General features: G+C 40.3%; 1 protein-coding gene across 1 annotated transcript in view; it reads right to left on the minus strand.

The window, feature by feature from the left end:
* LOC149455749 (meprin A subunit alpha-like) overlaps positions 1 to 26187 on the minus strand; it is a 51569-nt gene that overhangs the window by 5923 nt on the left and 19459 nt on the right. Inside the window, exons 6-12 of the mRNA XM_089685894.1 lie at positions 23780 to 23897; positions 20217 to 20392; positions 16823 to 17044; positions 14058 to 14207; positions 5577 to 5792; positions 2687 to 3160; positions 22 to 192 (exon numbers count right to left, since the gene is read on the minus strand). Of these exons, the coding sequence (XP_089542020.1) occupies positions 22 to 192; positions 2687 to 3160; positions 5577 to 5792; positions 14058 to 14207; positions 16823 to 17044; positions 20217 to 20392; positions 23780 to 23897 (1527 nt within the window). The remainder of the gene's footprint in view (positions 1 to 21; positions 193 to 2686; positions 3161 to 5576; positions 5793 to 14057; positions 14208 to 16822; positions 17045 to 20216; positions 20393 to 23779; positions 23898 to 26187) is intronic.

Raw genomic sequence — 26187 nt, forward strand, 5'->3', positions numbered from 1 at the left:
TAAACTATGGCCATAACTTACCAACGAATTCCACAAACAGGATAAGATCATCATTTTTCAGGAAGCTCCTGCGCTGTAGACTGGAGTGGGTTATGAAGGTGTACCACCCAAAATCCGTAGTCCGATAGCAGTTACAATTGGGATCCCAGGTGCCAGTTTTAGAGGGTCTTTCCCAGCGAGATATATTCTGAGCTGTTAAAATATAACACAAGTTATGTGAATGTAGATAGCACTGTTGCATTCTTGCAATGGGATCCTGGGTTCAGCTTTCAATAGGGCACGATCTGTACTCGATTTGTGTGTTCTCTGATGTGGTGCTCATGTTCTCCACTGCCCACAATACAAACATCTTGCTTCAAATTCTAGGAATGTTTTATTCAGGACCAAATTAAAAAGTAAATGACTGCTCCAGACAGTAGAAAAAAAAGGTTTCTTTAAAGTGTATGTTCCTCTATGAACACTCTAAACCAGCCTGTCTCAACGTTTTTACCCCAAAGGAACACCTTAAAATAATTTTCACATCTTTTCCCTTTCTAAGATTAGTCAATTGAGGATATATAGGAAAATGCCTCTTACATTGGTGACCAGTGGGAAGAATTTGCCCACACAGTGGCGATTATGATTTCACCATTACAGACAGCTTTAAAGATCACTGATGTCATGCTACTGGCTCTGCCAAGTGGTGATGGACCTGGATCTATGAATGCATCATCAGATTGGAGGTCAAATTAGCCATAGCTCAAGAAACCCCTTAGCAACCTTTGGAGGAACCTGAGGGTTTCATAGAACCCTGGTTGTTCTAAACTCTAGGCATTCTGAAGTTTGCTTCATACAGCTACTGTGTTAAAAGAAGGCCTTAATGATTCAGGGTTTCTTAACAGCAGATGTCCAGTAGACCATTTTGCTGCGTATTCCACTTAAAAGTAAAAAGCATAGATATGAGACCACCCATTGTTTTCAATAGAGTGGATTATTTCCAATATGTTGCGTAGAAGTGCTTTGGAAAATGGTTCAGCATGCTGCATTTTGGGTGTCTTGACACCAATTCAAACTGAGTCTTTAAAGAACATCATGTCTAAAATGCATGCCATCAATGCCACATGGATGCATTCTGGTTCAAACAACCACTCATAGGAGTGACACCTCTCCTCCTTTCCTAGCAGAGAAGGTCATATCTTAACTAAGGACTTAGCACAGTGTTTCAAAAAGTCTGCAGGCAGTGCTGGGCTTTCTTAGTAAATCTTAGTTGAGTGCCATCATGCCACCCTACAATAAATAGTTTATATACCTAAATGTGATTTAAAAAGTATTGTATTTTCTGAAAAGTTGGTCTAGCTATGCCTAATTATGTTGATAGTGTGGTTATCCTTTACAGAGGAAGCAACCACCTTTGTAGACTGTGTTTCTTGGGGGGGAATTCAGGAAATGCGTACCTACAGAGAAAGACTATGGGGTTCATTTACTAAGGGTAAACAGACTGCACTGCAAGTGCACCTGCTTTATATCTGAGGGGAAGCTCTGGAATGAGGCGAAGCTCTGCTGATTTCTTTCATCTAATCGTGTGCAAGCAAAAATGCTGTTTTTTTAATTTCCTTGCATGTTCTTCTCACATCTTGCAGTGCACAGCCTATTTGCCTTTAGTAAATCAACCACTATGTGATGGCAGCCCTGAAAGAGCACAGCTTTGTGAAGCTAGACACAAGGTTTCCCAGTAAGAGAGGGACTTAAACTGTATAGTAAGTGCCAGAGTAGGTAGGATTTTTCTTTGTGTGTTTTTGGTTTTATGCTGAAAATGCAAAAAAACTGGTTGTGGACAACTTAAAAACCTAAAGCAGAACTAAATGCACCTAGTGCAAACACTTTGATGTAGCAAGTAGCAAAATAATGCATGTGAGGCATATTTAAAGCAGTGAAAGTGACTTTTACCAATTGTTTACTGGTGGTGAATCAATTACTACCATTTAAAACAGATCCACCAGAAAGAGTCACCTGCAGTGAATGTTTAGTGAATGTCAGATGAATTGCTTTATAATTAGGCCCTTAAGTGTTTTGAGGCTTATCCAGAAGCCTGCCAGCTGCTGTGCAGGTTAAGTGCAGAAGCCATACTCTCTATCAGCCTTTGTCAACTTTTTCAATACAGAGGAACCCTTGAAATAACTTTACAGTCTCAGGGAACCCCTGCTAAAAATGGCTATATCTACAACTCATGATACATTAGTGTGATGGCCAGCTGAAAGAATGCTCCTTACACTTGTGGTCATTGAGAAGAAGTACCCCTTTACAGAAAACAAATAAAATCAATGGTGTCATTGGGAACTTACCTGAGAGGGAGAAATTGCTCCTTGCTCAAGGAATCCGTAGCAACCTCTGGAGGAACCCTAGTTGAGAAATCCTGTTCTATATTGTCTCTCTCTCTCTCTCCTTGGTTTCAGCTCTGCTGGCTGAACATCTCAAAGGTCATAGGCTTTCCACACCTCCCTCTTAATATGTCATCTTTCTCCTATATTTCCATAGGGACATATACCATCATTGCACAGAACAGTGTGGCTTCTCTCAGTCCTGTCTTGTGTTCTCCCTTCTTATTTGACCGACAATATTTAAACTTGAGAAGAGGACTCTCACTTTAAATACAGATAGCTGGAAAATACCATATTTTACATGTGTTTATGCCAGTTACGATACTTACGTGCAATGACCTGATCAGTGGATGTGGTATAGCTTCTGCTAGAAGACATCCTTAGACGAGCGTCTGGATCCTGGTCAAACACTGTTATAATAATCTGGTGGTTCAATACAGGCCATTCCAATGCAGCATCATCCTCCCCACTGCACAGGTGGAAAGATATACCAGTGTAACCAGTGTAAGTGGATGCACTTTGTCCATGAGGATATAAACCCACACCATAACCATAGCCTTCAGGGGAATAGAAACAACGGCTGACAACACGCTCTCCTTTAACAGTACTAGCAAGGATCTGGCTGAAGTTGCGGATGGTCCAGACACCATTGGGGCAGGGCAGTTCGGACAAAGTGATGTCATCAAGGACAATGCCACCTCTGGTTGTTGTGGAATCTCCCTGAATACCTTGGAAAACGTAACGGAACTTTTTATCGGCGTTTAGTGTCACATGGGCGAGTTTCCAGTCATGGTCATTGTCGGCTGTACAAAATAATACAAAGAAGGTTTGGATCAGGTTAAAGAAAAGTATAGTGTCTTTGTATACATGATTTTTATTTTGTTCAAGGATCATTTATTTTTAGTCAGGCAAATATAACATATTGCTTATGAATATACTATATAACAGAATCCAGCTAGCAGATGGAGCAGAAAACTCTGCTAACTGCAAGTCTTCTGCAGTTCTTTATGTCTTTGCTGTAAAGAGGGTATAATATGATCTCCTGCTGATCAGGAGGACAACAGTACACTACATGTCTATATTTTATATGGCTATATGCGAATACTCAGAGAAAAAAAAGCCATACGTGGTGACTATACTGTATGTGAAGTCTCATAGAGAGACAGACTGCGAGAGATTTAAAGTGATATTAAAGGCAGATTTTTTTTTTTATAACAAACATGTCCTACTGACCTGCTCTGTGCAGTGGTTTTGCACAGAGCAGCTTCGATCCTATTCTCCGTTCTCCTATTCTCCGGCCCCCTGCTGGAGCTCCTGTTCTCTCCCTCCTGCTGAGTGACCTCATAGCAAGCAGCTTGCTATGGGGACACCTGAGCAGGCTCACTCCTGAGCCACTGCTCTATGCGTCCATTTAGACACTAGCGTAGCTCGGTCCCACCCCCGTTCTCTCCTCATTGGCTCACTAGCTGTGATTGATAGTAGCAGGAGCCAATGGCTCCTGCTGCTATCTCAGCCAATGAGGAAGAAGAGTCCCTTTAGAGCTGCTGCTCTCATGCACAATCGCTCGATCAAGAGTGGGCTCAAGAAAGTATTATGAGGGACATGAATGCATGAAGGTAAAAAACCTTGAACTTTGACAACCACCTTAATTTCCCCAAAATGTCAGCGAATATAGGGATATTATGGTGAAATTCATTATTTTCATAAGGGCTGTGAAAAGCATCTGTGCATTACATAAAGTCCTTCCAACTAAGCTGGACCTGCACCAAAAATGGCCCCTAATTAGCATTATTACTTTTCTTTTTTTTTTTCTGGAGAAAGAAAAAAAACATTCAGTGAAAAAAAAAAGTTCAAAGGTTCATCTTTTGTAACATTTTCAGGGTGTAACATGTAATATGTTACTGTAGCACCGGCCCCCACACCCCCCTGATCCCTCATTGTGACAGCGAGTGAGGAATTTTCTCCCTCAGCTCGCTGTCACAATTTAAAAAAGATGCAGAGTTCTGTGAATGTGAAAACTACAAGTTCCAACAGCCTTTGTAGCTAGTGTCGGCATGTAGTTCTCAATGAACTACCAAGACACTGTTGAACACTCTGGTAGTTCATTGATTCTTCCTGCCCCAGACAGCTTACACTGACGGTCTGTAGGAGACCTATGCATGGCACCCTCAATTTGCTGATCGCGGGTGCACTGCTTTCCGGGCTCCTATCAAAAAAAAAGTAAATGTACATTTATTTATTTATTTTGACGTGAACTTTCCTTTAAAATGACAGTGCACAATTTTAAATTAGACAGAGATCCCACAAAAAAAGACAAAGAAAACTGGATGAAATAAAGTGAACTACTCTAAATACGTTCAAAAAGCCCACCCTCTAAATATGTTTTCAGATCTTCAACGGCAGGAGGGGAGGTGGGGCAAGTCGGACTTCACTACGGTTAGAAAGCACTTAACAACATGGGACAAAGTATTACATGTAATTTGTAACAGGGGACATACCTAACCAAAAAATATAATATTAGATCTACTTAAATAAAAAGACCCAACTTTATAGTCCTCTCTAACACAACTATTTATGGTGCTAACCTTGGGGGGAGGGGTTTAAAGGCAAAGAACAAGGCCTGTTAACTTGGAGCAAGTGGACAAAAACGTTTTACTGTTCTCTACTGAAATCTTAATATGAAAACTGAAATGCACTTGCACAGCATTATTGTGTTTGGCTAAACCGAACAAGCCTGCTTGCAATGCCAACTTGAAAGTTAATATATTATTACCATTATTTTTTAATACTGTAAATATTTCATCTTCCCATTGACTAAAAATGTGTATGCATCTGATCTACCTTGGCTTCCTAGGCCAGCTTTACATGGGAACTGGCTACCAGAAACTTTGTGAGTATTTCACATCAAGACTGTGGAACCTAAGAGTGGTTCTATTCTGTCCTCACTCTTTTTAAAATATTTTTTACAGCTGTCTGTGTTCCAGTTAGGGATATTTCTGATTTTTAGCTGCTTAGACATCAGTTGTGTATGAAGAAATTATGTTTTTTTTCCATCAGAATATGGAAGGATTATTTATACTGAGAACTCTGGAATGTCCTAATGCATGAGGTAGCAATGACCAAACCAATAACACCTCACCCTACAATTGGCTTCCTATACCCTTCCTAGATCCCACTTTGCTCCTCTTGGCTGAAAATAATGCTTGTTAAAATACATACCATAAATTGTGTTAATTTTCCTCATCCTTCTCACAGTCCCAGTGCCATCATCAAGGCGAAGCCAGATGGTGAGTTTGTCCTTCAGGCTGCCATCCATCTTATAGAAGAACTGCAGACACTGCTCTGTCCTCTTGGGGTAAAGGATCCTGGACTCCAGCACAGCAGTTTTTCCAACACTTCCTCCATGGGTGTTAAAGGACATGAAATAACCAGCCTCTGCAGGAAGAAGATTGTATGAAAAACCCATCATAGAGTACTACAGTATAGCAACAGAAAAACAGCTAATAGAAATTATAATGAAAAAAGTATTTTGGCATTCCTAAACAATATTCTAAGTGTTTGATTGTCATTCTTAACCTCCCTAGCGGTCTGATTATGTCCATATTTCTGTGCTCAAAGCGGTACATTTTTTTGCATGGAAATGTGTATTTTTTTTTATTGTAGGCCTGTAATTTTTAGGAATAACTCACTGAAATCTGTCGGAAAAAGAGTCTAGTCATCCTGGGTAGGATAAAATTTGAAACACAAAATCATAAATTATAATTTAGTAAATAATCATAAAAAATAATAATATAATAATAATAAATTTAATTCAATATTATAATCAAACCAAAAACACTGAAATTTGAAATATAGCGCCAAGTTCGCACATCACTGAGCAAAGTCGCAAAATCATTTTCAGTGTCTGATGACGAATTTCCCCACGAATCATTATCACTCAATTCTGCAAGTGGTTCTAATTTACTATCGCTGTTCTCTAACTGGTCTAAAACCGCTTTTGACCTAAAGTGACGCTTTTTGGACGCCATGGATGTTTCTCAGTTTCCAGGCAATAAGAACAGTAAAAATGCAGGCAGGGCACAGGACAAAGCACTCGGGACATAATATATGTGAAATGGCTTGATACAGTAATGTTTTACTATGTGATTTTAGTGAATGTCACTTGTTGTCATTTTCAAATTTCCCGCCGGTTACGTCCCCGTACGTCCCGACGCTCGCAGAGGATGGAACCCAGATGACAGATGCCGGCATCCGCCGGATTACATTACAGGGGACACTGCAGGAGGGACATCACGGGAGCACAGGACAAGGTAAGTGATCGAGGGATCGTGGAGCAGCGCCGCATGGTAAGCCCGAGTGTAGCTCGGGGTTACCGCTTGTGGTACTGAAACTTTACCCCGAGCTACACTCAGGAATACCGCCAGGGAGGTTAAACAGTCTTATCAGACTATTTCAATTAGGTGTTCAATAAATATCTGTCAAGGAACTCGTCTTCTATATGGGAGATTTTCCTTGTCTTCCATCCCTAGTAATTCCTTAATGCCCTTTGCTTGCCTAAATCTGTTGTTGCATCACCCTCTGCAGGGCATCTTCTACTGGTGAAAACCAGTCACCCAGTGCTACAGTCCATTTCAATTCAAATGCGCAACAAGTATATTCCTTACTTGGCCATTTAGCATACACCTTTCCTACAAGTATTATTCACCAAAAACTATCCCCCTCAAATCGATTTCAGAGGATTTATACGAGGAGTGTTCAAGTCAAACTGGGACTTTTAATTTTACAGGTATAAGAAGAGATGCTAGCGTGATGGTACTACACACAGTAGTGAGTAGCAAGTGTGTCCTATCACTGATAGGCAGTGCACATGTTGTGCACCAGTCCAGAGACCATTAATCAAGATGGCAGACAACAGTGTTAGTGTGTACATGGGACAGCATGTGATGATGAGGCTTCTTGTGAACAAAGGCATAAAACCCGTGAATATCTACAGAAGACAGTACGGTAATGAGACGCTCAGCCGCAGTAAGACATTTGAATGGTGGAAACATTTCAAAGATGGCCGTACGTCTGTCAGTGATGATCCCGGCCGTGGTGGTTCCCAGCCCACAGCAGTCATTCCTATGAACATTCAGTGCATGGAATGCCTGATCCTGGATAATCACTGCATAATCTGTCGTGAAATTGCACAAGAGACGACTTTCTGTAGGAACGATGAACACAATGATGACGAAGTGAAGCAGATTGTCCTAGGATGGTTCACGTATACTGACAAATCTTTCTATGCCGAAGCTTTCCAGGCATGGGTTAAACGCTGGGATAAGTGTATGAATGTAACAGGGGAGTATGTTGAAAAATAAATGCAGTTTCCACTCCTTGAATTTGTTCTTTTATTATATAAACTCAAAAGTCCCGATTTGACTTGAACGCCCCCTGTACACTAAACTACATATCTAAAGACAAAACCTTTATCCTTTCTTTGTTTTGTTTTGTATAGAGTAGGTAATGGATAATAATCCTTTCAGGTTTATATTTGGTGCCTGTGTCCTACTAGGGAATATTGTCTTTCATCCCACAACAGGAAGTGAGTAGAATCTCTTCAAAGTAAGGGTAAATCTACAATTGAGATATTTACATGACCACATGGGATTTCCCCTATTCCTGGACCCTAAATAGTGCCTGTTGGGCTTATTTCTCTACCCTGATGCTGATAAATATCTGCTTCTATTTCTTCATGAGACTCTATTTAGTGCTAGAAAATTATTGGCATGCCAATGGATCCAGGCTCTCCCTACCACACCTGCAACAATAGTTCTTTACATCTTGAGAAATTTATATATGCTAGTCAGGGGTGTCCTAATAAATACAATAAGATATACGATCATTGGTTACAGTTTGCTGATACCTGTTCCTAATTATTGTTTTATATCTACAGTGTTGGCCTACTTGAGTTTTCTCATATTATGCACAAATACAATTGCTTTTTCAAGACTCTGGTGTGATGGCAGCCCCAATAATGTTTAGTGTCATAGCTTCTACATTGTGCACCCAGCTACATAAGTGTTTTTTAAATGCTTATGTATCCTTTGCTTTGACTCCTACGGATTTGTAAGTGGACAGAATTAGTCACTTGCTCTCTAGTATGCAACAACCGGTGACACTTTAGTAAGTGTCATCCGTTTGCTTTCTTTTTTTCTGTGTTTGTATTCTGTTTTTGCCTTCCTCTGGATCAACTGTGGGTATAGGATTATAACTTTTTTTTTTTTTTTTAATGGTGGAACTGGATGGACTTTTGTCTTTTTTCAGCCAGACTAACGATGTAACTATGTATAATGTATGGTATGGACCACTGCATATTTGTGGCCTGTGTAAAGTTCAGGGGTATAGTGACAGTGATAGTGTTTCGGGATCACACACAAAGCCTGTTCTCATAAACATAAAGAGGTTGATTTACTAAAGAAAAATAGGCTGTGCCCTCTGCAAGTGCAGTTGCTCCAAAGCTTAGTAAATGAGCAGAAACTCTGCTGACTTTCATCATCCAATCATTCAAGAATAAATGCTGTTTTTTGTTTTCATTTTTCTTACACATGCAGGGGCGGACTGACCATTTGGAAATTCAGGCACTGCCCGAGGGCCCGGGGTCAGTAGGGGGCCCCATGAGATGCCCCTGGTACCTTTTTCATAGGCTTTTTTGAGTTTGGGCAAGGACACAGGGGCCCCATGATCCCCTATTGCCCGGGGGCCCCATGAGTTGTCAGTCCACCCCTGTGCACGTGATTGGGTATTCTTTGCAAAGTAAAGCTTTACCTCATTCACTAAGCTCTGGAGAAACTGCTCTTGCAGAGTGCAACTGAACTTTGCCAAGTGCACAGTCTATTTGCCTTTAGTAAATCAACCCCTAAGTCTTTATTAAGGCAAACGAAAAACAGAGCATCCAGCAGCAAACATAAATCGCCTAGCTTCAGCAACAATAAGCAAAAGTCCACTTATCTTCAGCACAGATGAAGCATAAGGCGCATTACACTCGAGCGGACCGATAGGGTTTGCCTGGTCCATCCATAGACTTCAATGGATCGGTTGCTGCTTCCAATCCAATCCTGTACGCCAAAATCAGGCGGATTGCGATCTGTTCCCCATCTGTCTAGCGGATCATATTAGATGACAATCAGGTGGAAACGGACAGGTGGTCTGCTTCCATCCAACTGTCCCATTGAAATCTGTGCACAGGGTCTGCGTCCACCTGCTCAGTGGAGATCAGTGGAGAGATTCCCCGCTGAGCAAAGGCGGATCACGCTGACCCATCTAAAAGGGGCCTAACACATGCAAATTTCACATAATGGATTTACCAAAAGTTGGGAAAGTCTAGATTCTGTTGATTTAGCAGCTTGTAGCATTCAGCACACAGAGAGATGTCTCCTCTCCCAAACTCCCACTACTCCACACCCTGCACTAGGAGCAACCTGTCTTAAAGTGGAGTTCCACCTGAAAAAAAAAAAAAAAAGTCAGCAGCTACAAAAACTGTAGCTGCTGACTTTTAAAATACAGCCATTTACCTGTCCCTCGGTCCAGTGGTGTCCTCACCACTGCTGGTTTCACCGGCCGTCTTTTCTCCCTGGCACTGGCATCTTCATTGTGGGTACCCGACTGTGACAGCTTGCGGCTTCACAGCCAGGTGCCCACTGTGCATGAGCAAGAAGCGCTTCTGGGACTTGTCACGTGTCCCAGAAGACTACAGGGAGGGAGGACAACTTACGCTTCCGATCGCCTAGGCGATCACAGAGGAAGTGGGAGCAGTTACCATTCAAATTCCGGTACCCGCTCCCCCCCCCCACTCCTCAAAGGTGCCAATCCTAATGGGGAGTGGGGGACAAAGACTTAAAGCGGAACTTTCCTTTTTGGGTCAAACTCCGCTTTAAGTGCTGCTTCCTGGAGGTAATCTTAATCCATTCGGGTCCAGAGCCCATGTATTCAGGGGTGTAGTTTCGTTCTCACCCGAATAAGAACCTCCAAAATTCTGAATCCCAAATAGACAATTATTAACACAAATAGACTTTAAGTCTATGATCAAACTCTTCTGGAATCTCTCACCCTACACGGGTGAGAACCCTGAGTACACCAGTCCCCCTTAAAGGGACCACAACCCAAATATATATTTTTTTTTTATAATTTAAATATTTATTAATTTTCCATTTTAATTACATTTCATCATCACAATATAAATATATATATATAAAAATATATTCTATAGTATTATATTAACCAACATTTCTACTTTATATACTCTATGCTACCTTTCCCCCCCACCTCCACCCCCCACCCCGTATCCCCTCTACCTATTCTACCTTTTCTCTGCGTCTTCTTATATCAGCAAGTGGAATTTTTCTGTTGTTATCTTTATTCTTTCCTATACCTCATATATAATCTAGCTTTTTCCCAGTTCTCCCATTTCCCATAGTAAGCCTCCATCTTATCTTCTTGGGTATGGCACAACCTTTCCATCTTTTTAATCTGCTCGACTCTTTCAATCCAGTCCTCTTCCTTTGGTGCCTCTATTCGCCGCCAGAACTTGGGTATCAGGGCTTTTGCAGCATTTATATAGTACCATATCCCTGATTTTTTATATTTATTTACCGTTATATCCGTGATGTGCAAGATGCATACTTCTGGATCTAGATTTATGTCTATTTCTGTCAATTTTCTTATTAAGTGTATTATTGTTTTCCAGAATATCTGGATTTTTGGGCATCCCCACCATATATGGTATATTGTGCCTATTTCTCCACATCCCCTCCACATCCCCTCCAACACAACGGTGTACTCTCTCCACACATCTTATTTTCTACTGTTGGTGAAATGTGTCATCTTGTCAAACACTTATAGTTCATCTCTACTTCTCTCATAGAGACATTTTCGTGAGTTAATCTATACATTCTCCTCTGCTTTTCCTCATCTATCACCACTCCCATATCCATTTCCCATTTTGTTATATATGTTGGCTTCGTGTTTGTGTCTAGTTCAGTGAGTATTTTATAAATTCTAGCAATCCCGTGTTTCCCATCACCTTGTGTTCCCAATATCTTTTCGAACAAGTTCCAATTGTCTCTTGTCCTTAAAGGTCTTGGCAGACTTCTAACAAAACACCTCAATTGGAAATACCGCCATTCGTCTAATTTAGTGAAAATCTCTCCCTCTTTTTTTTTCAATTCACCAAATGCTCCTATTTCATCTCCCACCAAGATATCTGCCAATTGCACCTTATCTTTTTTAAACCACTTCCCTCCTATTTCTTCTCTGCCTGGGGGGAAAAACTCTGTATTTTTTAGTGGAATCAGTGTGGAATTAAAAGTCCATTTCATACTTCTGTGTAAGTTATCCCAAATCTTTAAAACATTCAAAGTGTATGTATTTGTCATTTAAACCCCTATATTGTGTTGGCACCCATATCATTCTTCCCAAATCTATTCCGTTAAGTTCATTCTCTATTCTCACCGAGCTTTTTTTATTATTAAATATCCAATCTATGGTTCTTGACAATATTACCGCTTTGTAATATCTTTTAAAGTCTGGGAGCCCTAAACCCCCTCTTTCTTTCCTCCTACTTAGCAGTTCGTATGACAGTCTTGGTTTTTTATTCCTCCATATGTATCTTGTTATCAGTTTCTTAATTATTTTAAAGAAAATCTCTGGGAGTTTAATTGGGATCATTTGATATCTATATATGATTTTTGGTACTATTACCATTTTTACCACATTAATACGGCCCATCCCTGTCGGGGTTCCTCCCTCCAATCTTTTTAATTCGTCTCTAATCTCATTAATCAATGAAATATAGTTTAGTTTATATAGATGTTTATGTGAGGCTGTAAGTTTTACTCCTAGATATTTTATATCCCTGTCTTTCCATTTAAAGGGAAATTCTTTTTGTATCCTTTCTTTTTCGTTTTTTAAGATGTTTATATTTAGAATCTCCGTTTTTGTTGGATTTATCTTTAAATTTGATAGTTCTCCGTACTCCTTTAGTGACTTCATTAAGTTTGGAAGTGTTATCCTGGGGTTTCCTACATAGAACAACAAGTCGTCTGCGAAAGCAGCAACTTTATGTTCTGTATCTCCTATCAGGATTCCCTTTACGTCTCTATTCAGCCTTATTGTTGACAATAGTGGTTCTAGTGATATAACATACAGCAATGGGGACAATGGGCATCCCTGTCTATATACAACCCAAATATATTGAGAAACATAACACCCATCCATCCTCAGCGTCCTATACACCTGATAACAGTAAGCGATATGACTGTTTGGAGCAGCGATTGGGCCACTTTAGTAACAAATGCTTCAGATACACAATCATTTCCCATGGTGCTGTTACATTTCTTTGCAGCTGTCTGCAAATTTACCTTAAGAATATGTAAAGTGCAAATACCCCTCCAACCCAATTGCCATTAGTAAATCATACCCATTGAGATGGATTTCCTAAAGGCAAATAGTCTGTACACTTTGCACGAGCAATTGCACTGATTTTCCCCAGAGCTTAGTAAATGTGGTAAAATTCACTTTGCAAATAATACCCAATAAGGAAGGAAAATTTAAAAAAAACTAAATTTTTGCTTGCATATGATTGAATGATGGAAGTCCAGAGAGCTTTAACACATTTACTAAGCTCTGGGGAAAATCAGTGCAACTGCACTTGCAAAGTGTACAGACTATTTGCCTTTAGGAAATCCACCCCATTGTGTTTACTTTTAAATCTATTAAAGGTCCCTTTGTAAGCTCAGGGCTGATTGGAGTCACGCTGGCTATGGCTGAATTAAAGAAGGAATGCTAGTCCTGAACAAGTTAATTTTGTATTGTTTGTGATCCACCTGGACCTTCCTAGACAATGCAATGATTTTTGACTTTTAAAGCTGAACTCCAGGTAAACAGCTTAATAGACTGGTAACCTGCATATATAAAGGATCTTTTTTACCTGGCAAGAGATTCAAATTTCTGTCCATCCAATTGTGAGATTTACACATCACAGCCCTGACTGTCATAGTGGGAGGCCTGATTTGTCTCTTCTGCAGTCAAGCAACACCTCCAGGTATTGTCCCTACCCCAGCATGTAGACAGTGAAAGTAGAAGCAGCACAGTGGTGAATTCATGTCACTGTCACTCTGCTCTTTGCTCCTATCAACATGCCCCTTGCTATCACAAGCATTTCAGCACAACTCACTGGCTCCTTCTGCCTGTCCTGATATAAGCTCCACTGTGCAAAGACTGCAAGAGCCTGACACCAGTTCAAATTTAACTACTTGCACTGCTTGTATTCAAAATGAACACATGATGTGTTAGTGAACAGAGCTGCAATAATATGTCTTTTCCATATCTTGCTTGAGTTCAGCTTTAACCATGATACACTTAAACTCTTATCTCCTTCTAGGAATTTCTCTGGTCTTCAGTATAACAGGCAAGTTCATAGTCCACTTTCAAGTGCCAGCAATGTAAACAAGTTTAGATCAAGTTTGGGAGCAAATCATAGTACATTCTTTCCCCGAAAATCTAACTGGAACAAACAAGGCAAATGACCCTTGCCAAGAGCAATCAATGTAGAATATGTGTTTATGCCCGTTGTTAAATGATAACACGTGGCCTTTGCACAAGAACCATGCTCTTATGGGTCACACATAGTAGTGTCAGCAGTTTCCTATTGGAATTTATTACCTCTGCAGCGTCCTGCCAAGGTATGATCCCCAGAAACCCCGGGAACGCTGAGTTCATGGATCCAATCTGCATCGTCCGTGGTACCCTGGACCATTCCACAGATGTTGATGAATTCAAAGGAACACTGATCCAGGAGAATGAGTGGAGCAGCTGCAAATAAACGATACACATTAACGGGAATTGATTCTGTGTTCATTATACATTTCTGCAACAATATCGTTATCAATATCATTATGCATTCACTAAGAATTATTAAATTATTTAACTTTTTAATTATTACTTATTGAATTATTTAACCTTTGTTGCTATTTTATCACATTATTATTTTCTGCTGAATATGGTCAGTTCAGGAAGATGAATATCACAAATGTAGACAATCAATTTTCCCAATAAATGGCTTTATAACCCCTAAAAGCTATTGTGTAAGGGAATTCCTGTGAGACGGCTGGCTAATAGAAATCCGCATGCGCACAGCAATCTCCGCAGAATAGTGACCAGATGTTCGCATGCGCACAGAAATGTGCGACAGGAACACGCACAGTGAATATTGGCGCCAGACGGACTATTTAAAGGATGCTTCTGCCTGTGCTTAGTGTTGACTGGTCTTCAGCTATTTCCCTGTGTCCTGCTGTATTCTTGTATGATCCCCTTGTTGCTGACCCGGCTTGTTCCTGACCTGACTTCTGATTCCAATCCTGCCTTGTTGCTAGTTCCTGTTCCTGACTTCCTGTTCCTCTGTTTCTGACTTCGGCTTGCTCATGATTTGGTACCTCACTGTCCGCCTGTTGATGACCTTGGCTATTCCTATGACCTTGATCCTGTCTCTGATCCCAGCTTCCTGTCCTGCTCGAGTGCCCACCTGGCAATCTACCATACCAGCTCTGCACACCATAAACTGTTCTTGCTTCAAGTCAGCTGGGAGATCTGTCACGTCACTTATCCTGAACCTGTTGTGTAAGTGAAATGCCCTTTTAACTCAGGTGGGATTCCAAAACATCACTACTGTTCCTGAACCGGTGGTTCGCCAGTCTCTTCAGGACTCCAACTGCAAGCTCTTCAGGCAACACCTGCTGGCACTCTTGTTCCCCTGGTCCCTCGGCACCCTCTGTTCCACTTCCAGCGGGGTCAGGGCTAGTGACACAAGTGAGGCCAACTGCGTCATTTCATTATCCTATCAAGTATGTGACATATTGTCTCTAGTACATTTAGGCTTAGCCTTGCTATTTAAGATTGTCTTGCTGCAGGCCAATTTTACACTGCTGGACCATCTGCTGTCTCTTAATTTATGAAGTAAAGAATCTGACTGTAGCCTTCTCTTATACATTGTAAATTTTGGCCAAGCCTTCTTCATTATAAAGATCTTGCTGTTGGCTAATTTTACGTTGCTGGATGAAAGAGCATGTGTCACTGCTAAAGCTACCTGAAGAAAGCTTTTTCTTATAAAACTGAAATAAAGCAGATTGAGGTGCTGATTGTTCTATGTAAACCAAGCTAATTGTAAAAGGAAAAATAAAATTCCACAGCCAAATATGTGCTTCCAGCGTATGATGTTGGTGAGACTGTCCATGAAAAACAAACTGTTCTGTAATACCACGTACAGCTTTAAGGTATCCCCCAGGTTTGTTATTTAAAGTGAAAGTTCAGGCAAAATCTAAGGCTAAACCTCTTTCCATCCCCAGTCTAAGCCTATTCTATCTAACCCTGTAAATAAAAGATTTGTGTACTTACCTATTGTGAAGCTCCTACAGTCCGGTCTCCAGCAGCGGCTTCTGTGTAGAGGAGAGATTGCAGACAATGGATGGGAATGCCTAGGAGGAGATGTCACTTATAGACTTCCTCTATATAGAAGCCACCACTGACAGCTGATCCTGGAACTGGACAGGAGTGGTTTCAGAATAGGTAAGTATACAGATCTTTTCTTTACAGGGTTAGATAGAAAAGCCTTAGAATGGGGGTGGGAGTAGGTTTAGCCTTAGTTAGGTTTTGCCTTAACGTCCACTTTAAAGGAATTGTGTATTTTCTATGTTGCCCTTAAAGGCATATGAAAAGACCCTATTCCCGCTGTTAGTATGTTCCCTTATAGCAGTGCCCAGCTTCCCATGTCTTATTTGACAGCTGTTTTTCTATTAGCCCTAAAAAGGGCCGGAATGCCAGATTGTAAAAAGAAGATCCACCAACCTCCGTCCCACATAGACCTTAATGGGATTTGCCTCTAAGTTCAGGTTTACTGAATTTTGACTGAAATTTGCCAAACCCTTAGTGAATTAAAACCGGGCAGACCTGCCCTTAATAACCTTGATAAATTAACTTTTACACTTGAAAAAAAGTAAAATTTTACACTTGAAATATACAGTTAACCCTGTATTTAGACATCTGGATTCTCAAGGAACACCTGTATAATGTACATGGCTATTTTTGAAAAAGCTAAAGTGTGAAGGCACTACTACATATTTGCTGTCATATGTGATCATCTATCACTTATCCTCATGGCCCAGAAAAAGAAAAAGGGGAGAAAGAAAAGAGAATCTTTTACTCCAATTAGTAGACACTGACCACCTTCACTGACAGTTTAATTTTTAATGAATTTACTCACAAATGTCCAAATAGGAAATAAATAAGAAAAGGTAACTGGCATGTAGTAATTTAGCTGGACCTTCCAACCCCTAGTCAAAAGCCAACAAGGTCTTCATATTAACATATCCCAGAACACAATCTGAAATTATATAGTATATATTATATATCTCTTTTATATTATTGCTACGTACTACAGCTGTACATCCGGTTGAGGCGCTCCAGGTCTATCTGTGAGAAGTCCAGGCGTTGTCCAATGATGTCATTGAAGGCTGGGATTTTGGCAGTAATGGTTGGGACACTGGAGTTTTTGTTGAAAGAGAAGGGACCGTAATGCATAACGGACTCATAGTCATATGGAGTGTTCAGATCAGTGATGTAATTGTCATCGTATGTGTTGAAGTTGTGTGCCATTCCTGTAAAAGTCAACATCAAAATTAACAGATACATTCTGAATGAAAGAGAAAACCAAGTATTTCAAATGTTTATTGGCAAATTTGTTGGTATGGGCAAATTAAACTGCACAAAGGGGTTGAGCCGGAATCACAGGTGGTGATATCAATCCACCCTCCTTATCTTGTCCAGCCTTTTCCATGTGGTACTGCCCATGAGGATCCCTAAAATTGTAAGCAAACTATTGGGTGATCAGATTGGCAACACACATCTACTAAATAATCAGGAAAGCGATTTAACCTGCCACCCAAATATTTCAAATGAACCTCTCTTCATTGGGAGCAATATTTTTTTTTTCAACATACAGCTTCCTTCCTCATTAATAACAATAAAAGGATGCAAAAACCATAATTTTTGATCATTTTTTCCCTGTTGTCTTCAATTCTACATGGAACAATATGCTGAGGAGCAAATTTACTGAATTGGCAAATATTTTTCACATGTACATTATTTAAAAATTAAAAGTATAGTGAATCTTCAATGCAGACATACTATGTTTTTAACCCCTTTACGCCGTCCGCACACAAATGTGCGGCCTCCCGGCGTCTGGGCCTAGACACCGAGCGGCCGCACATTTGCGTTCATGTAACAAAAAACATATGTGTCGAGAGCGTGCCCTGCGCACTCCCAGCACACATGTCCGGTACTCACGGAAAGGTCCCGGTCTGCTCTTTCGATCGGGACCTTTCCCGATCATGTGACCGCCATGACAACGCATCACGGCGGTCACATGATCCCTAAACCATGCCCCACCCTCCCCGCCTCCCGGCGTCTGAAACTCTTACAGGGGAGGCGCCGGCGGGAAGGGGTTAAGTAATATTGCATTCTGTGTGCTTTTTTTGTTTGTTCTTCCATATTTTTGCTATTGTACCAACATTTTTTAATTGCCAGTTATCCACTAGAGGGTGTTCTGTATTCTACTGGCTTTACTAAAGTCAACTGCTTAACAATTTAAAGTATTACTAAACGCAGGGCTCTTTATTCACTATATCTGGTTTCCCACAGTATGCAGAACATGGAAGTGCAATTATTTATTAAATATAAACTGCTAAATACCTTTTCTCATCAGCAGTTATAGCAGTCTTGTGACTTCTATCAGTGTCCAGCAGAGCATATGTTAAAGATTGTAGGAGGAGTCTTCATTGTGCTCTAGGAGGATAAAGAACCCCTATCCTCTGTCTGGACAGTGCTAATTGGCCCTGTGCTGATCACTTGCACTCTCCCCAGAAAAAAAAACCTCTCTAGCAATGCACACCAAACTGAGCATGTGCAGAGTGTCTCCATATGATATGGCTTATCAGGAGATAAGAGGAGGACACTGGAAAAGGGGGAGGATCAGAGAAGACAGCATCAAACAGCCTTTTTACACAATGCAGAGGATTAACCCCTTAGGTTCCACAGTGAGAATAACAAGCATGCTTTACTGCATATACAGACTGATTTTACTGTTGTGGGTTTAGAAACACTTTAGTTTAATCAGTCACACTTTAAATCACTTTAATCAGCCACACAGGAAGAGCATTGTTTTTAAGTCACCAATTGTGAGAAGGAACAAACATCATGCAGCACTGCAAAATAGAAAGCCAGTATCCTTGTTCAGGAAATTTAACTTGCTCTGCTGGTATCAAGCAAGAGAAAATCTTTCAAATGGGGACACAGACAGCATCAAAAATCTAACAAAAGTTCTAACATTTTCCTACCCTACAAATAAAAAAGGGGTCTATGTATATTAAAAAAATGCTATCGGAATGCCTCAGCATTCATACACCCATCGCAAATAATCCCTGTATTGTGTCTGACATGTATTTCCTATGATCTATACAAAGCAATTAGAACTGCGCCACAGTGGGTCTAATCTAAGGTGCAGCTGTTATCCTATTTGATTTCAACACCACCAAAATAAATATATTTATATAAAGTGAACAGCGCTACTACCTCCTTTTTACCACTAAATATATCTATGGTGTAAACATTATTCTAAAGCGCAATTGTGCATTATATCTATCCATTCAGTTGTATCCGACCCTTGATGATTGCATGGACCGTCACTCGCAAGCGACTTCTTCCATGAATTCTCTTAGCAATTATTTTTACAGGGTAGGTTGTCAGGTCTTTCCCCAACCCCTACCATGCAGAAGATCCCACATGGCCAGGGATGAAACTAGGACAATTTAGACAGGAGCCAATTAACCTACCAGCATGTCTTTGGAATGTGGGAGGAAACTGGAGTACCTGGAGGAAACCCATGCGAACACAGGGAGAACATGGAAACTCCATGCAGGAGGCACCATGGTTGGGAATTGAACCCATGACCCAATTACTGCAAGGCAGAATGGCTAACCACTAAGCCACTGTGCCACCCCGTGCATTATATAACCAATCATAAATACAAACAAATCATATAAATACAGAAAAATATGTGAATTGTAAAAAAAAAAAAAAATCAATGCAATAAATACTGATAAATATGAATAAAGTCCCATATATGGGACACTTTATTAATAATTATCAGTATTGCATATTTTTTCTGTATTTATATAATTTATATGTATTTATTATTGGTTATATGATGCACAATTGCACTTTAGAATAATTTTTACACCATAGATTTATTTAGTGGTAAAGAGGAGGTAGTAGAACTGTTCACTTTATTTTAAATATTTCCTATGAACGTCACTTCCATCTGGTGGCCATGATGAGGTATTTTCCTGAAATACCTCAATCATAAAAATCCTGCATTGTGGCCACTAGATGGAGTGGAAAGTCATAGTATTAGACACATTATGGGAATTATTTGAAATGGCTCTGTAAATTCTGAGGCATTAGCACAGCATTTTTTTTTAAAATGGACCCCAAAGTGCTTTACCATTGTTATGCTGTTGTTGGGAGATTTGCCCCACATTTCCTGTCCTGTCTGACTGAAACAAAAGACAGCAAAAAAACATACAAAAAAAAAAAAACTAGCAAGGGTTCTAGCTGTTCCCTAACCTAGAACAAAAGGTTTAGGAGATGAACTTGTGAAGTAGAGATGTAGTCATGAGTATTGTAAGTATTTACATATTCTACTCTTGCAGAGAGAGGACATAGATATCCTTTAATGTTTTTGTTAATATCATAGGTATTATATAAACTGACCATCAGTGATTTCATCCCACCAGATCTCTACGTAATCATCGCGATCAGTTCTGGACTGCTCATGGTAGAATCCCAGCGCATGTAGGAGCTCATGTTCTATAACGGCCTTATGGTCACATCCACTTCCAATAGAAAGGTTCTGACCAACTCCAAAGTCACCGACGTAGGACCAGCATCTAGGGAAAACAAATATCTTTCATGTACACATGATTGCACTAGGGCAGGGGTAGGCAACCTGTGGCTCTCTAGCTGTTGTGGAACTACATTTCCCATGAGGCATTGCAAAGATTACAATACTGTCAGTTACAGCTATGACTTGCAGAGGCATGATGGAGCTTGTAGTCCTGCGGCTCTCAGGTTGCCTACCCCTGCACTAGGGGAACACAAGTGACATATCTAGTGACTACCTATACAGACATGCTATAGAACAGACCTGGACTGACAATAGAAGTACCTAGGAGTAGCAATATTGACATTTTGCACAACTGATTTGTCTGATATCTGTCTCTCTGGGACTCAGGTGAAGAGATATTGCCACCAGAAATCTTAACAGTGATCAAAGTTGAAGAGAATGGCAAAAGTGGGCACAAACCTTTGGGATCACTTTCGTGGGATTGCGGCCGCCCCCTGCCCCTCCCCTCTCAAACGGGCTTGTTTGTAGTTGTAAATGGTGGGTTTGTCACGTGTGGGGAAATTTGGTGTTGGCCCCTTTAAATTTTGTTAAGCAGAATTCCTGGGATCCAATTGGGAGTCACAGAAGTTTCTGGAGCAATGGCGGACGGGATATAAGGGGCACCTGGATCATTTGGATCAGTGGCCAGCCTGCAAGCAGAAGAGCTCCCCTCCCCCCCTTTTTTGTCGTGCGCACGGGGGGCGTTTTCAGAAGTGCAGATGTTTTATGTGATGGCTCGAGTTCCAATAGCTGAGCCAGAAGAAGGTGTTTTATTATATTTTACATGTTGAATCTCTTGATTGGTTATTGTAGTATGTACATGATTTATTTTGTGTAACACCAATAAAGTGCCGCAGCCATTAGTCGCCATAATCTTCCTAATGGTTTCTTTCTTAATGGTCTTATTTGGGGAATGTTCTGGTCATGAGGGGTGGGGATGTGGTCTGCAATCCCATGTTCCTGTTGATCTTTGATCTTTGATTGGCACAGTTACCTTGGGGCAGACAAACAGAGAAGCAGAGAAGCCAGGAAAGCACGAGCTTGCTTTTGTGGCATAACCCCATAAACTGGTAAACCCCCAATAACTGGTTTAAAGCTGAACTTCTAAATACACAGATGAAATGCATATGACAATGATGTTTTGGTCATAAAAAGGATTTGCATTTTCTGTCCATTCAGTTTAGTAATATACACCGCCATGACGATGACATTACTTTCACTGTTACAGTTAGGAAAAGAGACATATAATAGTGTCATCATTTCACCCACTGCCTGTTGATTTTTACATAGTAAAACAATACCAGCAGGCTGTTACCCATATGCTCACTTTGCTCTCTCCTCCTATCGGCTTGTTCCTTGTCAGCACATATGCATGAAGCACACCTGATTGGCTCCCAATGCTTCACTCTTGCACTCACAATACTTGAGTTCTGCTGTAAAGGGGATTGTAAAGCTGGGTATACACTAGTAGTATTTAGTTCAACAATTTCCATTGTAAGGATGTTGTAAAAATGTCCTTTGTTTTTTCTATCCATTAACCACTTGAGCTCCTGAGGATTTACCCCCCTTCCTGACCAGGCCTCTTTTTGCTACTTGGCGCTGCACTAATTCAACTGATAATTGCGCGGTCATGCAATGCTGCACCCAAAGGAAATTTACGTCCTTTTTTCACACAAATAGAGCTTTCTTTCGGTGTAATTTGATCACCTGTGCGCTTTTTATTTTTCACACTATAAACAAAAAAAGGCCAAAAATTTTGAAGAAAAACAATATTTTTTACTTTCAGCTATAAAAAATATATAGTAAACTCAAAGTTGGTTATAAATTTAGGCCAAAATGTATTCTGCTCCATGTTTTTGGTAAAAAAATCCCAATAAGTGTATATTGATTGCTTTGTGTGGAAGTTATAGCGTCTACAAACTATGGTATAAATACTGCAATTTACGCCATTTTTCTGCTATACAGCGCTGCGCTAGTTTAATGGACAATTGCGCGGTCATGCAATATGGTACATAAATGAAATTTACATCCTTTTTTCCCCACAAATTGAGCTTTCTTTCGGTGGTATTTGATCGCCTGTGCACTTTTTATTTTTTGCGCTATAAAAAAAAAAATGCTGACAATTTTGAGAAAAAAAAACAATATTTTGGACTTTTTGCTATAAAACATGTCCAGTAAAAAAAAATGCAAAAATCAAATTTAGTCATAAATTTCTGCCAAAATGCATTCTGCGACATGTCTTTGCTAAAAAAAATCCCAATACGTGTAAATTAATTGGTTTACGTGAAAGTTATAGCGTTTACAAATGGCGGGAAAGATACTGGGATTTTTAATTTTTATTTATACTAATAATGGCGCCGATCAGCGACTTTTGGCGGCAATCAGCGACATATGACGGCGACCAGCGACTTATTGCAGGACTGCGGGACTGCGGTGGACATTTTGACACTGGGGGGGGGAACTGACTTGGGGTCACTGACATCCCCAGTGACACCAATACAGTGATCAGTGAAAAAAAAACACTGAAACTGTACTAATGTCACTGGGGAGTAAGGGGTTAACATTTTTAGAATTTGCAGTGTAAGGGGAGTGTTTTACTAGGGGGCGGGGGTGTGTACTGGACGGGGGAGGGAGGGGGGAGCTGATCAAGGGAGATAAACTCTGCAGCTTCTCACAAGCTGTCAGAGAACTGACACAGAACAGGGCTGTGTGTAAACAATGCAGCCCTGCTCTGTGTCAGCAATCACCGTCAATCGCGGGAAAACGGCCGGTAAAAACCGGCCATGACCCGTCGGCTGACACCCGCTGTTGACACCCGCGGGACAGGGAGGGCGGGCGCGCGCCTCGTGCGCGCCCCCTACCTGTTTTGAAGACAGCCGTTTTAAAACGTGCTTTTGCCGCCCAGCCACCGTTTATATGCGGTGGCTGGGCGGCAAGTGGTTAATGGCATCAGTTCGATGTTCCTTTTCAACTGCAGTGATAAATAAATTTGAAGGAGCAAGATGGAATTTTTTTTAAAATGTATGAATTTCTAACAGTGAATCTTAAACTACTCTCAAATGACATTCAAATGTTCTGAAATGTTCATACAAACTTTCCTAAGAATTTTCTTATGAATGTTTGTGTGCTTTCCCGCAGCACATGCCATGCACAAACTGCCATGCAGGTTAATGGCTGAGCTCTGCCATACCCTTGTAAACTTGCACATGACTGTTCCATGTATTTCCTGAAGGTCAAGATAGGCTGCCTCAGAGTATAAATGAGAAAAAGGGCAATAGATTGTTAGGTTCAGCATTACTTAGGAATCTGTACAGTGAAAGAGGAAATACATATAAAAGAAAGTGGATTACAAATGTATAATATCAGCACTCTTTCTGGTTTGGTGACTTACCCTCCAAATTTCTGGAAATGAATAAATGTTTGTTCTCCTGTATAGGGTTTAAAATCTACACAAGACTTCAGACGAAACATCTCAAAAACCTTCAGAATAGCTCCCTTAGCATTTAGGTCTGAAATGAAAAATAAAATATTAATGAGACTCAGTTCATTAAAGAGGGACTGAACTGTGGAAACTGTGTCCAAAAAAAGGCAGCCAGAGAGTGATGTGCTAAAGGGGCATGCTGAGGGGTATTCACGTATTATTTTACAAAAGGAGCAGTTGATGCTTGGAATAGACTTACAGCAGAGGAAGGTAATCAGTTAATTCAGACATGCTTGAGACAAAGATTTATACTCAGACAAAAAAAAAGTTACAAAAACAAAACAAAAAAAAAAAAAATATATATATATATATATGTATATATATATATATATATATATATATATATATATAAATTTAAAAAATGGGACACACTTAATGGACCACTTGGTCTTTTTTGTGCTATAATGTGTTGGCATATAGTTAGAAAATTGGCATTGAGGGTGGTTTACAGTCTGACAACCAACATGTTATTGCATAGAATAAAATCACGATTTGATAGACATTAAACATAATGTGGATATCAAGGGAGAAGATGGTCTATCAACTCAGAGCCAGTCCTGGTAAATTTCTGAAATTTTGGGAGACCTGGTTGGGTACCCTTGGCCTGGCTCCCTTCCACTTGGTTAAAGATAGATTACTGAGCAGAGATGTGCCTTCTAGTATTGTATGATCTTATATATCATGCTAGCTTGACATGAGACCCTAACTACTGCTTCTGACTGCAAGATACTTCTTAGGTGCTAGTTCAAATATATGATAATTTTAGGAAATGTCAATGGTTATTGCATGCAGTGACAACACCATCACAGTTTGGTTTACCTTTTTATTCGTTATGTGTTTTTCATGTTTATTCTTAGTTTTTGGCTACTTTTTCTTGGGTATCCACCATTTCATTCTACTTTGTTTATTGTACAAATGCCTGAGGTACGTGTCTTATTGGCTGTATTTACATACAATGCTCCTGTCCTGTGAGACAGTCATTGATGAGACCTTCCGATGCCAGATTATGGATACACTTAGAGTTTGTGTTGGTAGCTCTGGTTTTTTTCGACCAGTTTATTTCTTTTTGTCCTTTCGTGGATCACCAGATGTTGTTTAATAGTTTATGAAAATGCCCGGTTTTCGAATAAAAAATTATTGGATTTAAAAAAAAAACATACTCTGGATCTTATACATATTTTCCTTATGAGGGGGTAATTTACCACATCCACCTTATACACATATAATCACTTTATATTAATGTTATTTTATTACAGCAGGTTTTATGGGTTTTGGTAAAACATACCTTTGTGTAGTTCAAAAAAATAGACTGGATGTGGCTCTAGATTAAGAGACATCCTGCTAATGGGGTTTACAACTTTCTACTAATTAAGTTTAATGGCATTTATGATGGACTGTTTTCTGTTGTTGCAATTTGCTTTTAAACTGACCTGTGTTCTGGTATAGGTTATAGGAGATGTGTGTTGAAACTTTGTCTTTTCCCACACACAAGATCTAAATCTGATTGTTTGAACAAATTTTAGAAAAATGAGGGAGGCGCTGTATTCTGTACGAATCCACATTCTCCCCATTCAATTTGGGGTTCGTCAGGCCTCATTTTTCTCACAACCAGTATTGCATGTGGTGCAACTACATCAGATCTTTCCACATTACTGCTGTACTATACCTTGTTCTGCACTGCATCTCTGTGTGAGGAGGGTCATCTTGCTAGAGGCAAGGCTTGTTTTCTCATAACAGAGCCACCAGCAAGAAGAACAATTCTCACTCTAATCCCTGACAGGCAGCAGAACCTTAGATCTCACTACAGATATACAGTTATGAGCAGGGGCGGACTGACAACTCATGGGGCCCCCGGGAAATAGTGGATCATGGGGCCCCTGTGCCTTGCCCAAACTCAAAAAAGCCTATGAAAAAGGTACCAGGGGCATCTCATGGGGCCCCCTACTGACCCCGGACCCTCGGGCAGTGCCCAAGTTTCCAAATGGTCTGTCCGCCCTGGGTATGAGGCTGTAAGAAGCTTGGATTCACTGCTATTATGAGTTTGAGATGAATCCTGCAGATTTGAGATTTATGGTCCCAGTAAATTTACTGAATTCATTTTAATTTTAATTCTGAATAAGGCAATCTCCTTACTATAATAGGTGGGTGTGTGTGTGTGGGGGGGGGGGACAGAGTAGCCAAACTATCAGTGTACTGGAAGCTGTTGTAGGGAAAGGATAGGGAAAAGTGACAAACTGTATAGTGAGAACTTCTGGCAAATAAGCCCCCTTTGGAGAAACCCTCTTTGTTGGCCTTTTTTGTTCTTATTGATGTTTTTG

The sequence above is a fragment of the Staurois parvus genome, unplaced genomic scaffold, assembly GCF_062004578.1.
Source record: "Staurois parvus isolate SC_StPar_1 unplaced genomic scaffold, SC_StPar_1.0 ptg000388l, whole genome shotgun sequence".
NCBI classification, from domain to species: domain Eukaryota; kingdom Metazoa; phylum Chordata; class Amphibia; order Anura; family Ranidae; genus Staurois; species Staurois parvus.